The sequence below is a fragment of the Lissotriton helveticus genome, chromosome 5_1 (assembly GCF_964261635.1).
Source record: "Lissotriton helveticus chromosome 5_1, aLisHel1.1, whole genome shotgun sequence".
Classification (NCBI taxonomy): Eukaryota; Metazoa; Chordata; class Amphibia; order Caudata; family Salamandridae; genus Lissotriton; species Lissotriton helveticus.
Window position 1 is genome coordinate 2,036,840,762 of NC_136065.1, and position 23,348 is coordinate 2,036,864,109.

General features: G+C 46.3%; 1 protein-coding gene across 1 annotated transcript in view; it reads left to right on the plus strand.

Annotated features, from left to right (window-relative positions):
- LOC144756224 (complement C4-like) overlaps nucleotides 1-23,348 on the plus strand; it is a 1,111,910-nt gene that overhangs the window by 293,031 nt on the left and 795,531 nt on the right. Inside the window, exon 7 of the mRNA XM_078645841.1 lies at nucleotides 10,692-10,779. Coding sequence (XP_078501967.1) covers nucleotides 10,692-10,779 — 88 coding nt within the window. The remainder of the gene's footprint in view (nucleotides 1-10,691; nucleotides 10,780-23,348) is intronic.

The window sequence follows — 23,348 nt, forward strand, 5'->3', positions numbered from 1 at the left end:
TCCATAACGGGGGAAGAACTCACGAACCAACTGCTTGGCAGTGGTCGCGGCTGTGTAATCTGGGACTGGATATGCTTCTGTCCACCTGGACAAAGCGCATACAACTACAAGGACATACTTGAAACCTCGACATCGCTCCATCTGAATATAATCCATCTGGAGGACTTCAAAAGGGTGGTCAGGGGGCTGGAAACCACCTTGTTCCACCGGGACACTTTTACCTGGATTAAACTGACAACATATCATACAGGTACGGACTTTCTGCTTAGCTGCAGCTCGTAAATGCTTGTTGAACCAAATGTTCTGGATACTGTCTAACATGGCTTTTTCCCCTAAATGTGCTGGACTATGTGCGGTATTAATAATGACTTGAACCATAGAGTCGGGGAGAAACCATGTGGCTTTACCCTTCGTTAACCATCCTTGATCTGTCTGGACCCCTCCTTGTTCGGACCATTTCTTGATTTCTTCGGGAGTAGCATGTAACTGGATATCTATGACATCTTGAGTAGGGTCCTTAACTGTCATGCATGTAGTCGGATCTGGAGTATGTGTCTGATTAACTTGAATGTCTGGAGTCTGTGCTGTAAGCTTGGCTGTGCGATCTGCTAGATCGTTACCCTGGGAAATAATGTCAGTGACTTTCGTATGTGCTTTGCACTTCATGATAGCGATAGATGTCGGTAAATGTATGGCATCTAACAGAGCTTGAATAAGGAGACCATGCTGAATCTTGGTTCCATGAGAAGTCATGAAACCTCTCTCCTGCCAGAGCACTCCGAAGTCGTGTACAACTCCAAATGCGTAGCGTGAATCTGTGTAAACATTAACTTTCAGGTTCTTGGCGTGTATGCAGGCTTGTGTCAGAGCAACTAGCTCTGCTGCTTGAGCGGACAGAGTATCAATACGGTGTGTCTCAATAACCTCGGTGTCAGTAGTCACTGCATACGCGGCTACTAGTTCTCCTGTACTAGTTCTCATACATGAACCATCCACATAAAGTGTCAGGTCGGGGTCTGGTAACGGAGTATCTGTCAGATCTTGTCTTGGCTTTGTCGTAATGTTAACTACTTCCACACAGTCATGTGGGTCAGGATTCGAAGTAACTGATGGTAACAGTGTAGCAGGATTTAAAATGTTGCAGCGTCTGATTTCTATGTGTGGCTGGAACAGTGTCAATTCATAACCTGTTAAACGTGCAATTGTCAAGTGCTGAGTTTGTGTTCGGTTCAGAAGAACTTCCACAGAATGTGGAACTTGTACTGTCAGAGAGTGTCCTAAAACTATGGAATCACTTTGTCTGATAGCTAGTGCTGTGGCTGCAACTGACTTGAGGCACGCAGGCAAAGCCTGGGCGACTGGATCTAGTGTGCTAGAAAAATAAGCACAGGGCTTGTATTGTCCTGCTTGATCTTGTGTGAGAACAGATAATGCTGTACCTTCACGTTCAGTAACGAAAAGTGTAAAAGGCTTACTGTAGTTCGGTGTCGCTAGAACTGGAGCTTGGCATAAAGCTTTCTTTAACTCGTTGAAACTGAGTGTATGTTCAGATGTCCAAGGGAGGACAGTCGATACGGCTGCCTCCTGTGTCGTTAACTGTATCAGTGGTTTGGCTAGAAATGCATACTGAGGAATCCATTGTCTGCAGTAAGAAGTAAGGCCGATAAAAGCACGTACCTCCTTCTGGGTCTTGGGCTGAGGAAGACTCGCTATTAACTGGATACGGTCTGGTGTCAACTGCCTACCCCTCTTGGACAGTAAGTGTCCTAAGTAGACCACTTGCTGGACACAGAATTGAAGCTTCGAAGGGGACACCTTGTGCCCCATCTCGGCCAGGAAATACAAGACTGTAAGGGATGCTTGCTCGCAAGCACGTTCAGAACGGGCTGTGATCAGTAGATCATCGACATACTGGAGCAGGGCAGTGTCAGTTGGCATGTGAATGTTGTCTAGTTGTCTCTTGAGTGCTTGACTGTAAATACTAGGACTTTCTGTAAAACCTTGAGGAGCGCGTGTGAACATATAGCTCCTTCCATTTAAACAGAATCCGAAAAGGAACTGGCTGTCTGGATGAATTGGAACACTAAAAAATGCGTTCTTGAGGTCTATGACAGTGAAGAACGTGGCTTCGGAATCAATGGCTGTCAATAGGGAAGAGATATCTGGGACAACTGGGTACTGCGGAATAATACATTTATTAAGCTCTCGTAGGTCAATCACTAATCGATATACTGGGGGTGCATTTGGATCAGTACGTTTCATAACTGGAATGATCGGAGAATTGCATACGTTGGAGTCAGTTTCTACAACCACTCCTTGAGCGATGAGCTCGTCAATAATTTTGGATAAGGCTGCTACAGCCTCTGGTGGCAATCTGTACTGTCTGATTCGTGGTAACACTACACCTGGTTTGAGAGTCACACGATAGGGTGTGATTTGCATGTAACCTACATCGGTTGGACCTTGCGCCCATAAATGCTGCGGAACATTAGACAGTCTTGAATCAAAATCTCGTAATACATAGTGACCCTTAAAGTCACGTAAGAACAATCGTATTCCCTCTGGGGAACAGCATATAACTGCACCTAACTCTTTCAGTGTTTTAATGCCCAATAGGTTTTCTGGACATGACTTAGTAAGTAACAGATCAGTAGTACGGGACAATGGACCTACTTCTAGAGTAACTGGCTTTGAAATTTCATTTATAATGGGTTTTCCTGAAAATCCAAGGGAAACATTTCTTGAGCCTGAGAGCGGAGCCCCTGGAACTTCGGCATGACTAATTGTGGTCCTACTTGCCCCTGTATCAATCAAAAACTTTCTGTCTTTCCCTAATACTTGACTGTGAACATAGGGACCTTCTTGATCTACAGGTATCTCGATGAGAGGCAAGCCTACCTCCCTCTCTAGGCTGTTTCATGAATACTGCTGGTACTCTGGATACTCAGACTGTGCATACTGGTACATCTGCTGTGTAACATGCTGTGTTGCAGCGATAGGCTGCGGTACTGTAACTATCTGTTGTGCATTCTGTGGCTGAGGAGTCTGTGAAACTTGCTCTTGTCTAGGCGGACGTGGTCTTTCTTTTGTTTTACCGGTAGCTATGTTGTGTTTCAGAACTGCACACTCATTTATAAAATGACCTGGCTGTTTACAATAATTGCAATTCCCTTTAACGGGAGCTGCAGGATGACTGGCTTGATGCGGACCCCTCTTCTGACTGTCTTGAGGAACAGATTGTGCAACTAGTACTTTCATTTTCGTGTCTTTCATACGTTTTCTCTCGTGTTCTTGCTCTTCCCTGATTCTATTCTGGTGGTACTGGAGCATCTGGAGCATCTGGGACGGAGTATTAGCTTGCCAGGTGCTTTCGACTTTCAAAACTCGATTTTTAACTTGTGGACTTGAATTCTCGACTAATTTAGTAACAAAAAGGTGAGGGTATGACTCGCTACTTGTCTTGAGGCCACTATTGATGCTAAAGCATTTTTCAAACCTAGAATAGAAATCACTAATATCTTCCTCTTGTTTCTGTTTACAGGCTGAGATTGCATCCCAGTCTTCTTTTCTAGTTGTCAATAATCTGGGTAAAACTTGAATCAATAATTCTGGTAATTCTTTACATTTCTCTCCTAGACCAGTACCTGGTACTCGTGCCTTGTCTTCAGCTTCTAGAACTGCCCAATCGATCTTTTTCTCTCCCACCTCCCATTCTTTTTCCTTTAGCTTTTCATACACCCCTGCGGGCAACAGGACCTTTAACATTTTAATGATATCTGGGTAAGTGTATTCTCCCATACGGAGCATGTCTTTTAATTCTCTATGGAACCCTGCTGGATCTTTATCATGACAGGGAATTAACTTCTTCATTTCGAGGAGTTCCATCTTTGTAATCGGGGTGTAAACAAACACTCGTTGCATTTCACCGTCCTCTGTCTTAACTGGATGCACTTCTCGTAACGGGTTCTGTCTTTCCATGTAAAATGGTTTACTTTCTGGGGGTGAGACATGAACAAAATGCGGGTTCAGAAACGTTCTATATTTGTGGCGCTGCTCTAGAATGACACTAATTAAGTCGGTACCTAGACCTTTCCATCTATACTGGAGTAACTCGTTCAGGATATCGTGTAACGGACCTGGATCGGAATGCTGACCCTCATACAGAGTAATGAGGTGCTGGATCATATACATACCCACCAGTCGCTGCTCGGCTGGGGGCAGTTTCAGAAACATTTGTGCAACTATTTCGTCTGGAAAAGTGGTAGAATCAGTAATCCATCGGACTGCTGATCGGGCTAGTTCCTGTTCATGCATGGTACTTAACTCACTGTAACCGATTCGTGATTTTAGAATGTGATCGGTAGCTTGGAATACTTGTTCTAGTGAACCTTGTTCTGGTGCTGAATGATGGAAAATTGACTTGTGTTCTAGACGTAAATGGCGATCTGGAAATCTAGATTTTCCTACATACGCTATTCTGGCGGGATTCTCGTCCTCTACCTCTTCAGTATCAGAGTTACTTTCTTTCTCGCTTACTTGTGCTGCTTTACGTTGTTCGTGTATCTTTATTATTTCTCTACGGATTTTCTTGTACATACTCTCCATGGCACTAATGGTATTGTGCTTACCCTCGGCTATATTATCACTCCACTTTGTCAGGGTTTTCATTTCGGCCGGATCTTTAGACGGGTAATCTTGTTCTCTTATTAGACAGTTAATTAAAAACTTTAATATCATACGCTGGATCTCAGCTTTCCTTTGAGACATGGCATCACTAATACTTTCTGGATCATCCCCTGTACGGATGAAACGATATATTCTGTCTAGATCTTCTTTCATATTGGGTAGGGTGACTAGATACTCGGTCACCCTCCTTACGCGTACTGAATATAAAACCATATTATTCTCGCCTGGGACTGGGTCATAGGCACATTCGCCAAGGGCTTGCCTGATTTCTGCAACAGACTTATTACTCTTGGGAGTACGCTGTGATGCTTGAGCATGTAATTTGAGTGCTGATAAACGCTTGCGTGGCGGCGGGGTTTGAGGAGGACCTCCTCCTGCGGCCCCTAGACTAGAATCGTCGACTGATATTCTTCGTGGTGGAGCGGGAAATTGAAATGCTGGCTGGACCGGGGGTACCGTAGCAGGTACTGCATGGGGTGCCCCGGTGTCTGGAGGAGTAGGATGTGCCTGATTTACAGGGACTGTGTCGTCCAGATAGGACGAAATAAAAATATCAGCTGCGGTCGGTTTGTGACGTAGCTTGGTCGGAACTAGTGGTGGCGGGAAATTACTGGATGCCTCTGGGGTCGCTTTTGGCAAGCCCTCGGCAAGGAGAGGATACATACCCCTAATAAGGGCATGCCTCTGTCTGTCTGACTGTTCGGCTTTGACTTGTTCACCTATCTCGATTAGTTCTTTTTCTTGTGCTCGTTCTAAGGATTCTCTACTTAATTCTGACTTTCTGATTTCCTTTTCAGTTCTTTTATGAGATTCTTTACGCCATAACTCGATGGCATCTTTCTGTGACTGTCTGGCTTTCTTTTTCCATAATGCCTCTTCTACTCGCATGATGCACTCGGCATCCCATGTACCCGATACGGGCCATCTATACTTTTCTTCTAACTGTTTGGTATACTCTACCCATAAATCTAGATACAATATGGCGCTTATGCCATGCTTCTGATACATAAAGTGACCTGGACTGTCCCTCGGCGGAACAGGAACTGCTTCTTCTAACAAACCCTTTCTAGTTTTTAACTGACGTAATCTCGAAAAGAGAGACATTGTAAACTTGAATCGGAACACAATACAATACACGAGGAACAATAACAATTGGGAGAACAATTCAGGCATACCACGACATTGGAAATACATTGAACAACATCATAACATAACAGTTCGGACAGAATATTACCTGGAATACTGAGAACAGAAACACAAGAATTTCTCGAGAACGGAACAGACTAGAGTTACTGGATGCGCTGCTGAAACAGTACGGAACATACCGGTCCCATAAAGGGACGCATCAAGACCCGTATCCACCTAGGTGAACACTTCGTTTGTGAGTCTGTGTACCACCAACCCACGGACCAGAGTCAATTTAGATTGACCCTGTCTAGATACTACCCCAGTAATGGTACTCACCGGGCAGCAAGAACGGAAGGCCTCGGACTGGACTGGACTGCTACGACGACGGACGACGAACTTCGGACTTCAGTTACGGGTGGGCCTCCGGATACCTCGGACCTTGAACTCTCAGCTTGGGCTCTGGTCGGGACTCGCCGCGTTCCTCCACCGTCTCGTTTGGATGCTGGACCGCCTCCTCCGTCTCCTCCGTGGGCCTGAGGGATACTTGAAGCAGAAATATCTGCCGGTGCACAGAAGAGTTCCGTCACGACTGCAGAGGGTCAGGGGGTCGGCGTGGCTTCACCGACGCGTGGGGAAAGGGCAAGTCCCTATTCGGGCGCCATTATGTGGTAAATAAATAAATAATACCTCTCTTTTTGACTAGACATATATCATAACAGATAGCTCAATAAATAAGAGTCAAGATTCGAGGTAGTAGGAGTTTTGCAGGTTTAATACAGCATAAGGACAGGACAACCTGCATAGGAATAGGATGACAGGGCCCAGCAGCTGCTGGGGCTGGATCTGGGATGAGCGCGCTGACTTTTTAATAACAATACATGAGCATATATACATAACGCAAACACATAGCATTACATTGCAGTAGGCGTAGCAGTGGGTGGAGCAGAAGGTGTGACGCGTAGCAGTCGCGAAAGATAAGGGGGAAAAGTAGGTGTAACTGGGCGTATACATAGACATGTGGTGCAGACGTAACAGAATATGTCATGAATGAGGCGGAAACCATGGAGGGGGCTACCTGAGGAGCCGGGACCTCTAACCTAGTGGTGCGCGCAAACTAGCAATGACGTATCACTAGGAGAAGCTGGGGGCTATGAACTCTGTGCTAGGAGCAGAGACTGAAGTCTGGAGAGTCAGGGCGACATGTACCTAAACAGTATCTAGTATCTGATGTTTAAAGAACATGTTGATATAAACTAGAAGTTAGGAGGGGAAAGGCTAACTTGATTCTAAGACTGGACCATGCATTATTCTACATGTAGTGCGTGATGAAGAATATTAAATGACCATTAAATGCAGTATTTCTCTAACGTGGAGACGTGAAGGCTAGACAATGACGGAAACTATTGATGCAGTTCAGTAGCTTAGGAATGCAGAGAAGGAGGACTGAACTGATAACTGGACTCATAACATACTTTTGGCAGACTCAGAGGCAGAGCCAGGCTGGACCGGGCACTGCGAGGCAGGAAGTAAGTGAAGGGTCGAGGATACAGGTGGGGGCTGTATCGCTCCTCAGCGAGGCTTCAGGAGACAGGAGCTGAATCTAGTGTCCAGGCCCTTTTGAGGCCTAGAAACGGGGACTTTATAATAAAATAACGTGCACACTGAGAAACGTGGCAACGTAGCTTTACATAGGCCTGATATTCGTAGTATTCGCGAGGACTGGAAACTGGCATACTAGAGGTGGACACAACTGTAATTGCGTCATTAATCGGACATGGGGAGTACATATGCATATTTAATCATGCACACATAACATATGATGGATGACACGTAGGGACACAGAACATGGCAAAATTTACTTTTCCACAACCCCTACATGAAACTGCGGTCTCTGAGCCTGCATTCTTGACGGCCCTGGAGACCAACAGAGGCTTCCAGGCTCCGCCGAAACTGCTGCTCTTTTCTTCCCGGGCTTGCTGCCCGACTCAAGTGGACCTGCCCTTGGTCCCATCAGCTTCAGAACCCTCCCCCACCTCGAGCACAACGAACCCCCCCTCGGGCCACTCGTTTTCCACGTGAGTGGCCCCGATCACTCACCGGGGAGGCTTTACGCCGCCGGGGATAGGCGCATGCAGCCACAGCCGCAGCTACGCCTGCCGATGCCTGCCGAGCAGGCCACGCCGGCCCCACCGCCTCCGAGATGACGAGGTCCATCCTCCCGGCCTCGCTCAGCAGCCACAAAACCACAAGAACACGATGGTCCACAATCCTAAGGTAGGAAAACAGCCAAACTAAACAGATCCTCAGACTGAAACAACACCCACTACTCCCTCTAACAAGGCCTACAGAAAAAAATAACAACAAAAATGCTCCCAGCCACCAGGTCACCAAACCTAAAATGGTGGCTGGGAGCAGAAGCCCAAAACCTTTATAGTTGGGCTATAATTGGGCTATAAAACAAAATAGCCCAAAAAAACAAAATGGACGACTTGTTGCCCGCCCCTCCCAAACAGCCCTGGAGGAAGACCTCCCTGAGGTCGGCTACCCCCCAATTTCCCCCTTGTAATAATACATTGTTTTGGACGTACGTCTTGGGACCTAGTTACATGTTAAGGAGATAGATATTGCTGAGCGGCTTACAGTTCAGTGAGAACTCGCCTGGGGATGGCGTACCTAGGTTTTAAGACGCCCCCTGCGTCAAGGAAGGAGCGTGTAATACTCCCGCTCGCTCTGCAGGGCGTCCTCCCCTGCCCACTGCCACCCTCCTCACACAACCCCTGCCCCCTCCTCTCCTTCTCCGAGTTACCAACTGCTTAGAACAGGCGATAAACAGGACTGGTAGTCAACACAGAATTGTCAATTCCTCGTGGAATTTAACCAGGGCAAGTTGTGTCTGCACAGTTATTGGTGGAGAAGCGTGGCTCAGTGGTTAGAGGCGGCAGACCCGGAAGCTGAGATCGACCGTGGACCAGGGTTCGATTCCCCGCCTCGGCGGGTCTCGGGCTCAAAATTCCACGGTCTCGATAATTCTCGCTCTGCTGCCTACTCAACTCACGGGGTCACACTCTGCGACTCTGGGCAATAGCTTGCTTAATCTCCACTGCGGCCCCTCGCGGCGGGATGCCTGGCTTTCACCTTGTGGACACCCTGCCGGGGTTTCTCACACGGGAATACCAGGACGGGTTCCCTAAGCAAGCGCCGGGACGCTTACGGGCAGCCGTGCGCTTTACAAGTCCAATACATTTACATTTACATTTACACATTGCCCATTCTGTGGTGATTACCTCGTAATACTCATGTTTATGTGCAGGGTCACCAGCCAGAAGTGTCAATTCCAGCCACACTGTTTCCTCGTACATAAATCTGCATTAGTCATACTTAGGCCTAAAATACCAGTGAAGCATTGTGAGAGTACAGTGTTTTAATCCCAGGGCTTGTGAAACTACTATAGTTAATTGCACCTGGCCTACCTAGTCTTTAAATGCCACTTCTAACATTTAACACTTACTATATAAGAAGTCAAAGTGTGAGAAGTCAAAGTAGCTTGTTTAAAATAGTTGAGTCTGCTGAGTGCCTTGAAAGTGGGTGAGAAGTGAGAGCTACAGCTCCTCACCTCTAACTGACTCTTCCTCAGGCTCAGACTTTTCAAGTATTCTCAACATGGACGTGGCAAATCTGAAGACACTCAGTCTAGATAGAGTCATTCAGGCACACTATCTACCCATTCCAGGCAGACTTGCAGGACCACCACGAGCTGGCAGAGTCCTCCCCTCAACACATACCCCGGCCTGGCACAGAGGGCTGAACGCATTCACCAAACATTCTTACAGCATTCAGATGCATGGCGTCCGCATTGAACTACTTAATATCAATCAGTCTAATATCTTAGATGGAGGCGAGTGAGTCTGTGTTATATCAGTCCTATGAACTTGATGGGTGCAACGAAAGAGAGCCTGGTCATATTACCTGTCCTCCCAATGCCACTGGAGTCAAGCTATCCTGCCTGATGATTGGTGATACCTCAAAACCAGTCCAAGGATGCTTTTTTCTGGTCTAGGGAGGACCTGGTATGGCAGTTCGGGCTGGACTGTTCCCATGGGAAGCAGGGTCAAGACTGATTTGCATAGAGCTGGGTTTAAACTGGAACGGCGAGGTGAGCAAAAAAACAATGGATTTAGGCCCAGATCTCTGTACTGGGGGTGAATGTTTGACATTGTTCAGCAATCCGTCTACATCAGGAAATAAACCGCTGCTCATAATCAGAGTCAGGTTTCAGTGTGCCAGATGCTTGACGTCTTTAGGATAATGTGGCTGCGTCAGAAATTTATGCCTGAGACTTCCTGGCACAATCCGCAGCAGGGACCACTCAGCCTTCATCCTTCCATGTTCAATAAATAAGTACAGAACTCTGAAAACGCAAGGCTGCAGATGCACAAGATATATAAATAAGTTATCAACATAGAGCAGGGGATCACTGGCAAAGTCAAGGTTCTGAGCGACATAATTGACAGCTCCAGGTTTGCTCTCGTCTATTTGATGTCACTCAGAACCCCTCAATGAAAAACATTCCAGTTATTCACTGTTTCCTATCTATAATTCTATATGATACCCTCCAGAGGCAGGTAATGCATCTTCTGTGACGGGACTCTCCTGGCCCATCTGCTATGTGCAAATTATTGCTTTTCCATTCCATTTTTCCTTCACATTGTAATCCAGAATTTATAACAGTTAAAATGCACTGCAAGGGCCAGGATGCAAAGTTTAAACTTGACATGTACGAGCTTCTCATGCAAAGAGTCATACATCTTCGTTCCGATCATAGCCCTGCAGCTTCCAGGGACCATCTATAATACCTCTCCCCTTCCTCCTATATATAGTGTTGCCCAACTTCGAGGTGAAGATCCTTGTCGACAAGCCGTACTTCCAGCTCTCAGCGAAGGCGTTTGACTTCATCCTGGAAGCCAGGTACTGTGCACTGGGGTTGAGGAGCTCAGAGGGTGGGCAGGCTGTCATTGGATTGTTGCTCTGGATGCCTCTTGCCCAAAAGAAAGGACTAAATCATTCAGCATTCATTGTTTAATTTCATTTAAGGAAGTCATAAGGGCTTACTAATCGCTACAACCTCAAGATGCTACTACATGAAGCCTAGCTATGATTACGAAGCCTCTCAAAGTCAGTAGCAAGCCATGGGATTTAAAAACAGAAGGCACCGTTTTTGCTCCCTGTGTAATGTGCTTGTATACTGTGCTCGTGTGCTAACAGGTCTCCTGATAAGAATTTCCGAAAATTAATCTCTACTTTTTACCTGTGACAGTTGTACATTAGCTTAAGTGAATCCCACTTATTCCTGCTTTTATTGTAAAAGTAGCTAAATAGTATACAGCCAGCTTACTCTATTATAAATAATTGTGGAATAAGATGTCCTTGTGAAAACCTCCATTACACATGTAAAATGAAATATTAGTATACAAGCGTTTTATATATGTTTAGCAATGGCTCCTCCTCATAACATTTTCTCAATGTGTGCCCTGGTGCAAATAGATTACTGTGATAAGAACTGGGTCAAAATGCATTTCATAATACGCAGGAAGAAAATTGTCTTTACTCTGTTCTGCACCATTGCAGAGTTTTGTTAAATACAGGTTCTCTTCCAGGGGATCCTCATCACTAGTCATAAGCATTAGAATATTCCCGCCCATGCGCGGGACCCCGGAAACACTATATTATATGTGCCCACATATATATACTCATATATATACATATATATATATATATATATATATATATATATATATATATATATATATATATATATATATAAAACATGCAATAGCAGCCAAATCACATCAGAGCTGAAATATGCTCTGAAGAATTTCCACCATACATGAATAATATTCATTAGAAACATGAGAAACAACACCAAAGATTGTTTAGAAACTGTTTTAATGCTTAGGCATTAGTAGAAATTCTTATAACTCCCTGAAAGCATAGAAAGCTCCCAGGCTGCATTGCACACACACAGTCTAAAAAGTCTGAAAAGCTAACCTGTAGCTGTATACAAAAAACTGACACCGTGCCTTTAAGGCACCCATGACCCCCGGTATCCCATCATGCCTCAGGGGTGACAGTTAGGTCAGTTGTTCTTTCCGGCACCTTCAGGAAGGATCCTGGTAACACAGCTCCACTAATTTCTGTTTTTCTGACAGAAAATTACTTCATCTTAACAACTTTTTCTACATACTTTGACATTTTACAACTGGTCAAGTAAGGAACTGTCTGTTTTAGTCAGTTTAGTGAGCATTTTCAGCTGAGAATGCCTTTACTTTTTGACAAATGTCCTTCTTGTGGTAACAAGAAAGCAAAATCAAACAACCACGACGTTTGTATCCTGTGTCTGCCTGAAGAACATGATCGAGGCACCTGTCCTCACTGCGAGCACCTGTCAGGAAGAACTCTCAAAGACAGGGAGAGAATTCGCATTTATGGCCTGGCTCACAGGTCAACCAGAGGAAGGTCTCTGGTGAAGAAGGATTCCAAGAAGGCTAGAACATCTTCAAAAGGGAAGTCTTTCCACCCTTCAGCTTCAGCGTCAGGCTTGGCGCTGAGGAAAGAGCCACCGGTGGGTCATTTATCTTCAAAACTACCATCGACGGCGGGCTCGCCGTTGAAAAGAAGACCAGGTACGTCGACGACGTCGAAGGATCCAGATCTGTCGTCGAAATCCCCTCCGCCGTCGTCGACCGGGCGACGATCGTCGTCGAGAAATGTGACTCCGCCGCCGTCAACCGGGCGACGGTCGGTGTCGAGATCCAAGGCCCCTACGCCGTCGTCAACCCGGCGACGATCGGCGTCGAGGGAGGTCACTCCTCCGCCGTCGTCATCCAGGCGATGACCGGCGTCGAGAAGTGTGACCCCTCCGCCGTCGTCTAAGAAACGACGTTCGGCGTCGAGGACCAAGACCTCTCCGCCGTCGAAAACAAAACATCGATCGGCGTCGAGGACGCAGTCTCTGTCGATTTTTCGTCGACGTTCGGCGTCGAGGGTGACCAATACCCCTCCGCCGTCGTCGTATAGACCTTCGACGTCGAGAGAGAGGGCTCTGTCGTCGGCTGGTCATCACTGTTCGACGTCGAGAGAGAGGGCTCCGTCGACGGCTGGTCCTCGCCGTTCGACGTCGAGATAGAGAGCTCCGTCGACGGCTGGTCATCGCCGTTCGACGTCGAGAGAGAGGGCTCCGTTGACGGCTGGTTATCGCCGCTCGACGTTGAGAGACCGTAAATCCTCGCATCGATCGCCGTCGAGGCATTCGAAGTCGAGATTGATGGACCCGCCGACTCCCCGGAGGCATTCGGCGTCGAGAAAAAGACAGACGACGCCAGAACGCTCGACGTCGAGACATTCAGAAAGAGCTCGATCGTCGTCAAGGAACTCTGTGATCCTGGTTACAGAGTCAGCTTCTCGTCATTCCACTTCACAGTCTTCTGGCTCCTCAACAACATCCTCAAGATCCAGGAGTCCTGTCCTCGGATCTCCTGTGCGCCAGCCAGATCCTTCGGCTGCGGAGGTCAGACTGTCACCCAGATGGTACAAGTCATTGGACCATTGGCGAGAGTCAGGGGCTACCAAACGTATGCACGAGTATGTCAGTCCGCATCACAGATCTCCTCTCCAGAGACTGGTGGATGAAGTGGACAGGCGTAGTCCTCCCAGGTGCCAAGCAGACAAATTACCTGTGAGAAGACCAACCAGATCTCACTCTCCCAGAAGGGAAGATCCAATTAGATCTCGATCTCCCGGAAGAGAAGATCCGCCCAGAAGAGTAGACCCGGTCAGATCTCGCTCTCCTAGAAGGGAAGAGCACCCTAGAAGATCACGTGAGAGGAGGCACGGTGCTCACCGTAGACGTCGAAGAACTCCGTCTACTTCATATACCTCTTCTACCAGGTCTTCCAAGAGGGATTACTCTCCCACGCTGACGGATAGTCCTACTTCTAGATCCTCTCCAGTGGATGACATCGGCACTTATCTAGATGTCCTACAAAGAGGAGCTCAGAAGCTGAGTATTGAAATGTCTGTCCCCCAGGTTACTACGACAGTCATTTTTGAGACTTTGCACAAAAAGTCTATCTCTCGTCCACTGCTGCCTTTAGTCCCGGGGATTATGGACCATGTCAAGGACGTTTTCCTAACTCCAGCAACCATCAGAGCGGTGCTAGCCCGCATACAGAAGAAATACAAACCAGCTTCTTCGGACCCAGTTTTTGTAAAATCTGACCCTCCAGCAGACTCTGTGATAGTGGCAGCGGCAAGGTAGACGCATGCAGTTGCTGCTTCCTCTTCAGTCCCACCAGATAAGGACAGCAAATCACAGGACTCATGGGGTCGCAAAGTTTGCAATTCAGCTGCCTCCACGCTGAAGGTCTCCAGAGCGGCCGCACTGCTGGGTAGATACGACAGAGCCTTGTGGGACTCCATGGAAAGGTTCAAGTCCAAGCTGCAAAAGGAGGACCAGAAGGACTTCGAAGAAACTATGACAGAACGATGTCTGGTGGCGAATCAGTTGATAAGCACAGCAGCGGACGGTGCAGTGCTTGCGGCACATTCCTACTCACATGGGGTGTGTGCCAGGAGGTCAGCTTGGTTGCGCCTCACAGGGCTGAAGCCGGATGCTCAGCATCGCATCCTTAATCTCCCCTTTTCGGGTTCCTCTCTCTTCGGAGAACATGCTGACGAAGAGATGACTCGTATGAAGACAGAGCTGGATACGGTAAAAGCGGTGGGTTTGGAGAAGAAAAAAGAATTCAAACGCCGCTTTAAGACCAACAAGGGGGGAGGGGCTAACAGAGGGTTCAAACCCCTCAGTGGTCCCAAAATAAGAACCAGGGGAAATCCCAGTTTCGAGGCAAATCCAGGTAGGGGTAGAGGAGGTCACCAGCAGTCCTCTACCACCACGAGAGGAGGAAAGGCTTGAACAGTGGCTTCCTCTGGCGCCGTTGCCCACTCCAGTGGGAGGAAGCGCTTCACAACACCTGGCAGAGTGGGTCAGCATCACAAAGGATCAGTGGGTGCTGAATATACTGCGCAATGAATACAGGCCACGTTTCTGTGCGCTTCTGAAGAACATTCCTCCGAAGAACTCTTGCCCTCACCAGCTAAGCTTGCTCCAAAGAGAGGTGAAAGTTCTGCTACAAAAAAGAGCTATAGAGGAAGTTCCTCCCTCTCAAAGAGGAAAGGGAGTCTACTCCAGATACTTTCTTGTCCCCAAAAAAGATCAGGAGGACAAGTTCAGACCCATACTCGATCTGCGTCTCCTAAACAAAGTCATCATCAGAGAAAAGTTCCGCATGTTAGCTCTTCACCAAATATGCCCACATCTTCAAGCCGGAGATTGGATGTGTTCGGTGGATCTGCAAGATGCATACTTTCCCATTCCGATTGCACTGCAGCATCGCAAGTACTTGAGGTTTGTAGTAGGAAACAAACACTACGAGTACAAGGTGCTACCATTCGGTCTCAAGTCCGCACCACAAGTCTTCACCAAATGCATGGCAGTGGTGACGGCTTTTCTTCACAAGAAGGGGCTCTTCATCTACCCATATCTGGACGACTCGCTCCTAAAGGGCCCGTCTCCGGTACAGGTAACACACGATCTGCAACTTTGCCTACACCAGTTGCACAGGCTCGGTCTCCATGTAAACCTGGAGAAGTCAGTCCAGCGGCCGACACAGTCCATCCACTACCTAGGCTCCGTTCTGGACACAAAATTGGGAAAAGCGTTTCCTTCGGAGGAGAGACTTTTTTCCATGAGGCAGAAGTGTGGAATTCTATTAGAGTCTCGGCTTCCAACAGTCCGGCAGGTAGACTCCCTGCTGGGTTCCATGGCGTCCTGCATTTTTCTCATCCCGAACGCCAGGCTAAGGATGCGGCCTCTACAACAGGCTCTCGAAGACCAGTGGGACCAGGAGACAGGGCGTTGGAAAGATCGTATCACTCTTTCCCAAGCAGCGAAGGATGCCATCAAATGGTGGACTCAGACGAGGAATTTGCTAGTGGGAATGCCTTTTCACCACCCTCTACCAACCCAGTCTATAGTGACAGATGCCTCTCTGCAAGGCTGGGGAGCACACATGGGTCACCTGCAGATTCAAGGACAGTGGTCAGCGCAGGAGCGGACGTACCACATCAACATGCTGGAGCTCAGAGCGGTGTTTCTAGCTCTCAAAGCTTTACTTCCAGCGATCGAGTCCAACTCAGTCTTAGTTCAGACGGACAATACAACCACCATGTTCTATCTGAACAAACAAGGAGGCACGCGGTCACGCCCTCTCTCCCGGGAGGCCCAAACCATCTGGCACTGGCTTCTCTCTCGAAACCTCTCAGTGGTGGCGGTGCACCTTCCAGGCGAGTTAAACGTCAAAGCAGACGCACTCAGCAGGCACTTCGAAGATCAGCCAGACTGGGTGCTAAACGACAAAGTGGTAGAAGAGCTTTTTTGTTGTTGGGGTCGTCCAGACATAGACTTGTTCGCGGACAAAGAAAACGCAAAATGCCACGCCTTCGTGTCCAGATTCCACCGGCCAGGGACGCAGGGGAATGCTCTCCTGATGGATTGGTCGGAAACGTTTGCTTACGCGTTTCCTCCCCTACCTCTGATTCCGAAGGTAGTTTCCAAGCTCCTCAGGTCAGACATGGAGATGATCTTGATAGCTCCGGATTGGCCACGACAGTGGTGGTACCCGGACCTTCTACATCTGTCTGTGTGTCCACACAGATGACTTCCTTGCAGACCGGACCTGTTGAGCAAGATGAACGGGAGGATACTACATCCCAACCTCTCATCACTGAACCTGACAGCATGGAACCTGAGGTCCTGCAATATGGACATCTGAACTTACCTCCCGAACATATGCACATTTTAAAGGAGGCTAAGAGACCTTCCTCAAGAGCGTCTTATGCTTTCAAGTGGAAAAGGTTTTACATATGGTGTAGGGATCAGCACCTAGATCCGACTAAAGGGCTGGAGGAGGTAATCCTGCCATACCTCCTTTCCTTGGCTACTTCTGGTTTGAAATATGCTTCCATTAGAGTGCATTTGTCAGCCATAGTAGCGTACAGGAAATCACCTACTCAGATTTCTTTCTTTCAGGTTCCGGTGGTTAAGGACTTCCTCCAGGGGTTGAAAAAAGTGTATCCCCCTGTGCGAAATCCTTCTCCTCCTTGGGAATTGAACCTGGTTCTATCCAGGTTATTGTCACCTCCTTTCGAGCCCATCCACAAGGCCTCTTTGCAACATCTCTCTTGGAAAGCGGCTTTTTTGGTGGCGATTACCTCAGCGCGCAGAGTAAGCGAGATACAAGCGCTCTGTGCGAAGGAACCATATACTGTTTTCCACCACAATAGAGTAGTCCTGAAGGCTCATCCATCTTTCTTGCCTAAGGTGGTTTCTGATTTTCATATAAATCAGTCCATTTCCCTCCCTTTGTTTTTTCCAAATCCTACGACCCCAGCTGAGCGGTCACTGCACTCCTTGGATCTTAAGAGTGCTCAAGTTCTATTTGGAAAAGACTAAAGGGATCAGGAAAACGGATCAGCTGTTTGTGAACTATGGTTCAATGAGAACGTGTTTTCCAGTGGCCAAGAGGTCCATCTCCAGATGGATTGTCTCTTGCATTAAATTGGCCTATCAGCTTGCAGGCAAGCCTTTATTGGTATCACCCAAAGCGCATTCTACCAGAGGGAAAGCGGCCACAGTGGCTTTCTTGCATGACATTCCAATGTCAGAAATATGCAAAGCTGCAACCTGGAAATCAGTTCATACATTTACGAGGCATTACTGTCTCGAATCTGATTCCAGGGCCGATACTCAAGTAGGGCAAGCCTCCTTGAGAAATCTGTTTGGGTAGCCTATAGCCTGCTCAGGCTTGTTGATGAGATTACTGTGTTATCATTCCTTTGCCCGCAGGGAAGAGGAGAGGCTCGCTATTCTATTCTAATGCTTATGACTATTGATGAGGATACCCTGGAAGAGAAGGATGAGTTACTTACCTGTAATCCTAGTTCTCTTCCAGGGGTATCCTCATCAAAGTCATAAGCAACCCTCCCGCCTCCCCGGGCAAAGGATGTTCTTTAATAAGGAGATATTGTTAACCTATTTGTTACTTGGTTTTTTCAGTCTCCGAAAAGAACAACTGACCTAACTGTCACCCCTGAGGCATGATGGGATACCGGGGGTCATGGGTGTCTTAAAGGCACGGTGTCAGTTTTTTGTATACAGCTACAGGTTAGCTTTTCAGTCTTTTTAGACTGTGTGTTTGCAATGCAGCCTGGGAGCTTTCTATGCTTTTAGGAAGTTATAAGAATTTCTACTAATGCCTAAGCATTAAAACAGTTTCTAAACAATCTTTGGTGTTGTTTCTCATGTTTCTAATGCATATTATTCATGTATGGTGGAAATTCTTCACAGCATATTTCAGCTCTGATGTGATTTGGCTGCTATTGCATGTTTTTATATATATATATATATTTATATATATATATATATATATATATATATATATGAGTATATATATGTGGGGCACATATAATATAGTGTTTCCGGGGTCCCGCGCATGGGCGGGAATATTCTAATGCTTATGACTTTGATGAGGATATCCCTGGAAGGGAACTAGGATTACAGGTAAGTAACTAATCCTTCTTGTCTCCAGTCATTGGTTTAACTTGACACATCTCTGTTTTCTGTAAGCAGCCCTTTGCTTGCTCTAATTGAATCACTTGGACTAACTCACTTGACAACACTTGTTTATAAAAGAAAATGCCAAGTCTCGAAAAAGGGGCTCCTATCAAGGTGAAACGACTTGGTGCGCCTAAGCATGGCAAGAGTTTTTTTTTTTACAAAAGCTGCTCTCGGCTGTCTCACTGTGCTGGATGAGTGCCTGAGTGCTGACTGTCTCCTACTCTTGCAAGCCTTCCAATCACCCTGATGCATAAGATGCCGGTGAAACCCCCATCATGATGATACAGAGGGCCCAATCCACAAAGCTTGTACCTTGAGTTTTGGTTGTGTCTTATGAACGTGTTTAGAGTTTGGAGGATGGGATACTCCGTCACAAACATGGTGGATGACATGTGTCATATTCCAAGTGCATTATAGTCTTTGGCACTTGTAATATGGTGGACAGGATACCCGTTGCATACTATCCCATCTGCCCAAGCTTTAAATGAGACCCTTAGTTCTTCCTGGCTGTCAGCCTTAGTGCTGTAATCAATAGGGCCTTTAGAGGAAGCACTACTGATGGGACAGCTGGTGCAACTAAATCTCCACAAAAAAGCACGTTTTGGCACCCAATTTAATCATAGAAGAAATGAACTGGAGGAAGAATGACAGTGTATCAAACTCAGAAAGAAGTAAAAAGAATCCCCAGGACCATGCTTGAAGACATCTTCAGACTACTGGCACCAGGCCCAGCTCTCCCGTACTGCTGCACCACCCTGTGTCTGCCCTGTTTTTCTGAGTGCTTTTGCCATAGTTTTTTTATTGCTTTCTCCTTCCTTCCTTTACCCATTTTCTGAGTGCTTTCTTTTGCTTTTCGCTTGTTTTTTACTGCTTTCTCCTTCCTCTCCCCTGTTTTTCTGAGTCCTTTCTCCTGCTTTTGCTACGTTTTTCACTGCTTTCTCAAAGCAGCTAACAACTCCAGGGCCTTGATACCCTCACTCTGAAAAGAGTCTCCCTCCTAAAGGAGCTCATACTTGCCAAGTACCATGCATCAATCGTTACACTAATGCATTTTAATGCTAGTGTCCGCATCACTATACTAAAATACTGAGCGCTACTCTATTCACATAAAGCAGCTAGCACACTGTGTGATTTGGCTGCCCAACATTTTTTAACATTAGGCGCTCACTGATTCAGCCGGGCGGGTGGGATGCTTTACATCATTGGTGCCAATTTAAAATGAGACTTGGGTATGTTTTGTGTTAAGTTTTCAGTGGCCTCCTATTCTTGTAGGGACCTCAAAAACGTGGGCAGGGAAGACCACATTGCTGCCTGGCAGATGTCCACGGCCGGAACTCCACGTGCTAACGCAGTGGTTGCAGCTTTAGCTCTTGTGAAACGAGCATGGAAAACATCAGAGAGTTGCTTCCTAGCCAATGCTCAGCAGATTTAAATGCAGAGCATGATGCATCTGGAGATGGTCCACTTCTGCACAGCCTTGCCCTTCTTTGCACGCATCTGAAGCAAGCAGAGATTTCAGAAAAATATCCCTTAACAGTTCCCTGGAGCAGAGCTCTGCTGGGCAAGGGAAAGAAGGAACAGGAGAACCTGAAAATTGGGGGGCAGAAAGGGGATCAATGTGTCTTTCTGACTTTCTGGACACCATGACACAAATTCTGCCAGCAGGTGTAAACTATCTTGGTAGAGGGACACCTGACTGCCAAGGCCAAACAGGCCTTTTATCCTACCGGGCAGTACCCCGGTTGAATGTAGCCCTGAAGACTAGTTTGGAAAGCCCAGTGGCATTCCTGGTGCCTCTTACACCTTCACCAGGTGTCCATGGTTAACTACATAAGATAAAGAGAAACATCAGAAGAGAGAACGAGATGACTGGAAGGCGAAAGTAGAGAGAAAGCTATTAGAGATGGAGAAGATAGGGAGGAGAGAGAGAGAATGGATAGAAAGAGAGATTGCTTGAGCAGGCACAGTCGGCACAGCTAACAGTGGTGGGGTAGAAGGAAGTCAACAGACGATGGGACAGGGAAAATTAAATAAATGTAAACATCTGCTTACCTTGCGCTCACCGCATCGCCACAAGGTAAGTGTTTTAAAAAAAAATCCTGTCCCTTCGTCTGTTGAGTTCCCCTCACCGTGCCCCAGCACTGCCTCACCCCTGCTCCACCCTACCGCTCTTACCTGTGCCGGCCACGCTTGAGCTTGAGGAGACGAAAGGATTGGGGCTAATTCGAGCATTTTTGATGTGACTTTCACTCTTCCCAAGAGGGTCTTACTTAGACCTTACATATTATTTCTTAGCACTATTATGAGAATAAAATGAGCTTTGTGATTTGTGATGTAAGATGTAAAAAAAAGTATGAATTCTCTTGCACGTTTACATGAAACTGATCTTTTTTCCTAAGTTACACTATATGGATATAGAATATATGAACTATTGAACTATTTTAATGTATGAAAATGAAATAGCAAAGAAAATAATGCATTGTAAAACTATAAATACAAGCTAGTGAAAAAATGAATAAATATATGCTTTGATGGTGAACAAGAGCAGAAAGGAGGCAAGGCATATGGCAAATCTGTGTACTGATGTGAGTGTATGGCGGTATGTTCTGCCATAAACTAACTGTTTGATGTGCGTGGAGGGTAGAGACTTCTAGCTGAAGATTCCTCACCATTTAAATATTCCCCAGTCGTCAGACTGGATCTGCAAAGTTTTCAGCAGCACTTCTGTGCACAGGTAAGTGGTGCTGTGTGGCTCAACATTGATGCCGTTCCACTCCAGATATGCAATGTTATGTTAACCACATTTGTTATAGAACAGAACAAATCGTCCCAGAAGGAATATCTCAACGCTATGCTGATATAGACTAGCAACAGCTGAACTAATCGACTAGAATTCCCATGTTTTTAAAATATTTTTTAACTTTCCAAACTCTGAGTAAAGTTGGATATGCAGAGTTAGTTTGTTTCAGTGGAAGGTAGAGAGATAGGAGAACGACCTACCACCATAACTGTCAGTGCGAATTCGCAGAATTTGAAAAAAGGCTGAGGGGCACATGCATCAAGCTAGGCAATTGCGATTCCTTAATAGCGATTATTAAGGAATCGCAATTGCCTATGCATGTAGATTTTGCAAAAATATTTGTGATTCCTACACATTCCTTAATTGTGAATCCCAAATTGTGATTCGCAATTAAGGAATGCCTTCCCATTCACTCCTATGGGCCTTTAGGCCCCTAGGAATGAATGGGAAGCCATTCGCAATTTGCGAGTACCAAATAGGTACTCGCACATTGTGAATGCAATTTGAAGGGTACTAGGGGGCCTTAAAGACCACCCTGCTGTACCCCCAAATTTGGCTTGTAAGCTCATGTGGCTCACACATATGCCCAAAGGGCATATGTGTACGCCACATAGCACTTTGAAAAATGCACTTTTGTGCATTTTTCTACATTTTTGCAAATTACCATCAACTTACAGTTGATGGTAACAAGTGTTTCCTAAGTGCGAAGTCGCATTTAGGAAAGGCCATGATGCATCCCAAATGCGATTCCCTTAAAGCATTTGCAATTTAGGTAATCACAAAATTTGTGTTTACCTATATTGCGTATGGGTTTTGGGTTGATGCATCCCAATTGCCTAAATACCGGTCGTAAGGGGGCCGAGTTTGCAAATCGGTCTGTTTGCAAACGATATTTAGGTTGATGCATGTGCCCCTTTGCCTTTAGAACTTAAAGGTCTGGTCAGGTTATACAGTCTGAACCTGTTTTGCAGGTAAGACGGATCATTCACATTTAGTGACATGTGTAAGACAGCATATCTTAAAGATAAGCCTTTTCCTGATGGATAACCAGTGCAAAGAGTTCGAAATCATCAGAGCAAAAGAAGATCTAGATGGAAGATTGCCAACCAGTCTGGCTGCCATGTTCTGTACCACTTGTAGTTTGGACAACAGAGCCTTGTTTGCAGTAACCAATAATGCATTGTCATAGTCTAAACAACGTGTTATTAAGGCTTGCCCCAGTGTTTTGCTGGAAGCAAGAGGGAGGCAAGGAAAAGCTTTTTTTCAGTAATCACATGGAGGTGAAGTAGGTTCTACACATAGTAGATATATGCTCTTTTATAGAGAAAGTGAGATCTGACTTTATGACCAGGTTTTATGCTACTTGCTTTGGGGAAGGACTGGCCCCAGTTTTAAAAGCCACCAGTCTGGCTTCCATAAATCCTGAGTTTTGCCAAATAGGAATATCTCATTTTGTCCTCCATTCAATAGTAGACAGTTACTAGACATCCAGAAAACTGTCTTCTTCATACTTCATATAATCAGAGAAACAGGATTTAACCCCTGCTAGATAGACCAAAAGAGATGACCAATTGTGTCTCATCAGCGTATGAGATTGCCTCGAACCCACATGCCTTGATGAACTGTGCCAGAGTGGCAACATAGACGTTGAATAACATAGGGCTGAGTGTGGAACCCTGTAGTACCCCTTTGTCAACAGGCATGGTATGAGATTTAAAGGGGTTCAGAGAATTGGATTGGGTACAATCTTTTAGAAAGTTGATTAATCATTTGTGCTCCTTACCATAGACTCCAATGTCATGCAACCTGCGAATGAGAATCCCATGTATCGAAAGATGCCCTCACATCTAGAAGTACTAGCGTTGCTGGGGTGCCCGCATCCAGGGACAATCTAATAGTGTCCATGACAGCGACTAGCACTGTCTGTGGCATGCTCTAAAACCAGAGTGGGAGGGGGCGAGGAGCCAGTGTTTTTACAAGGGGCAGAGAGTTGCATGTTTA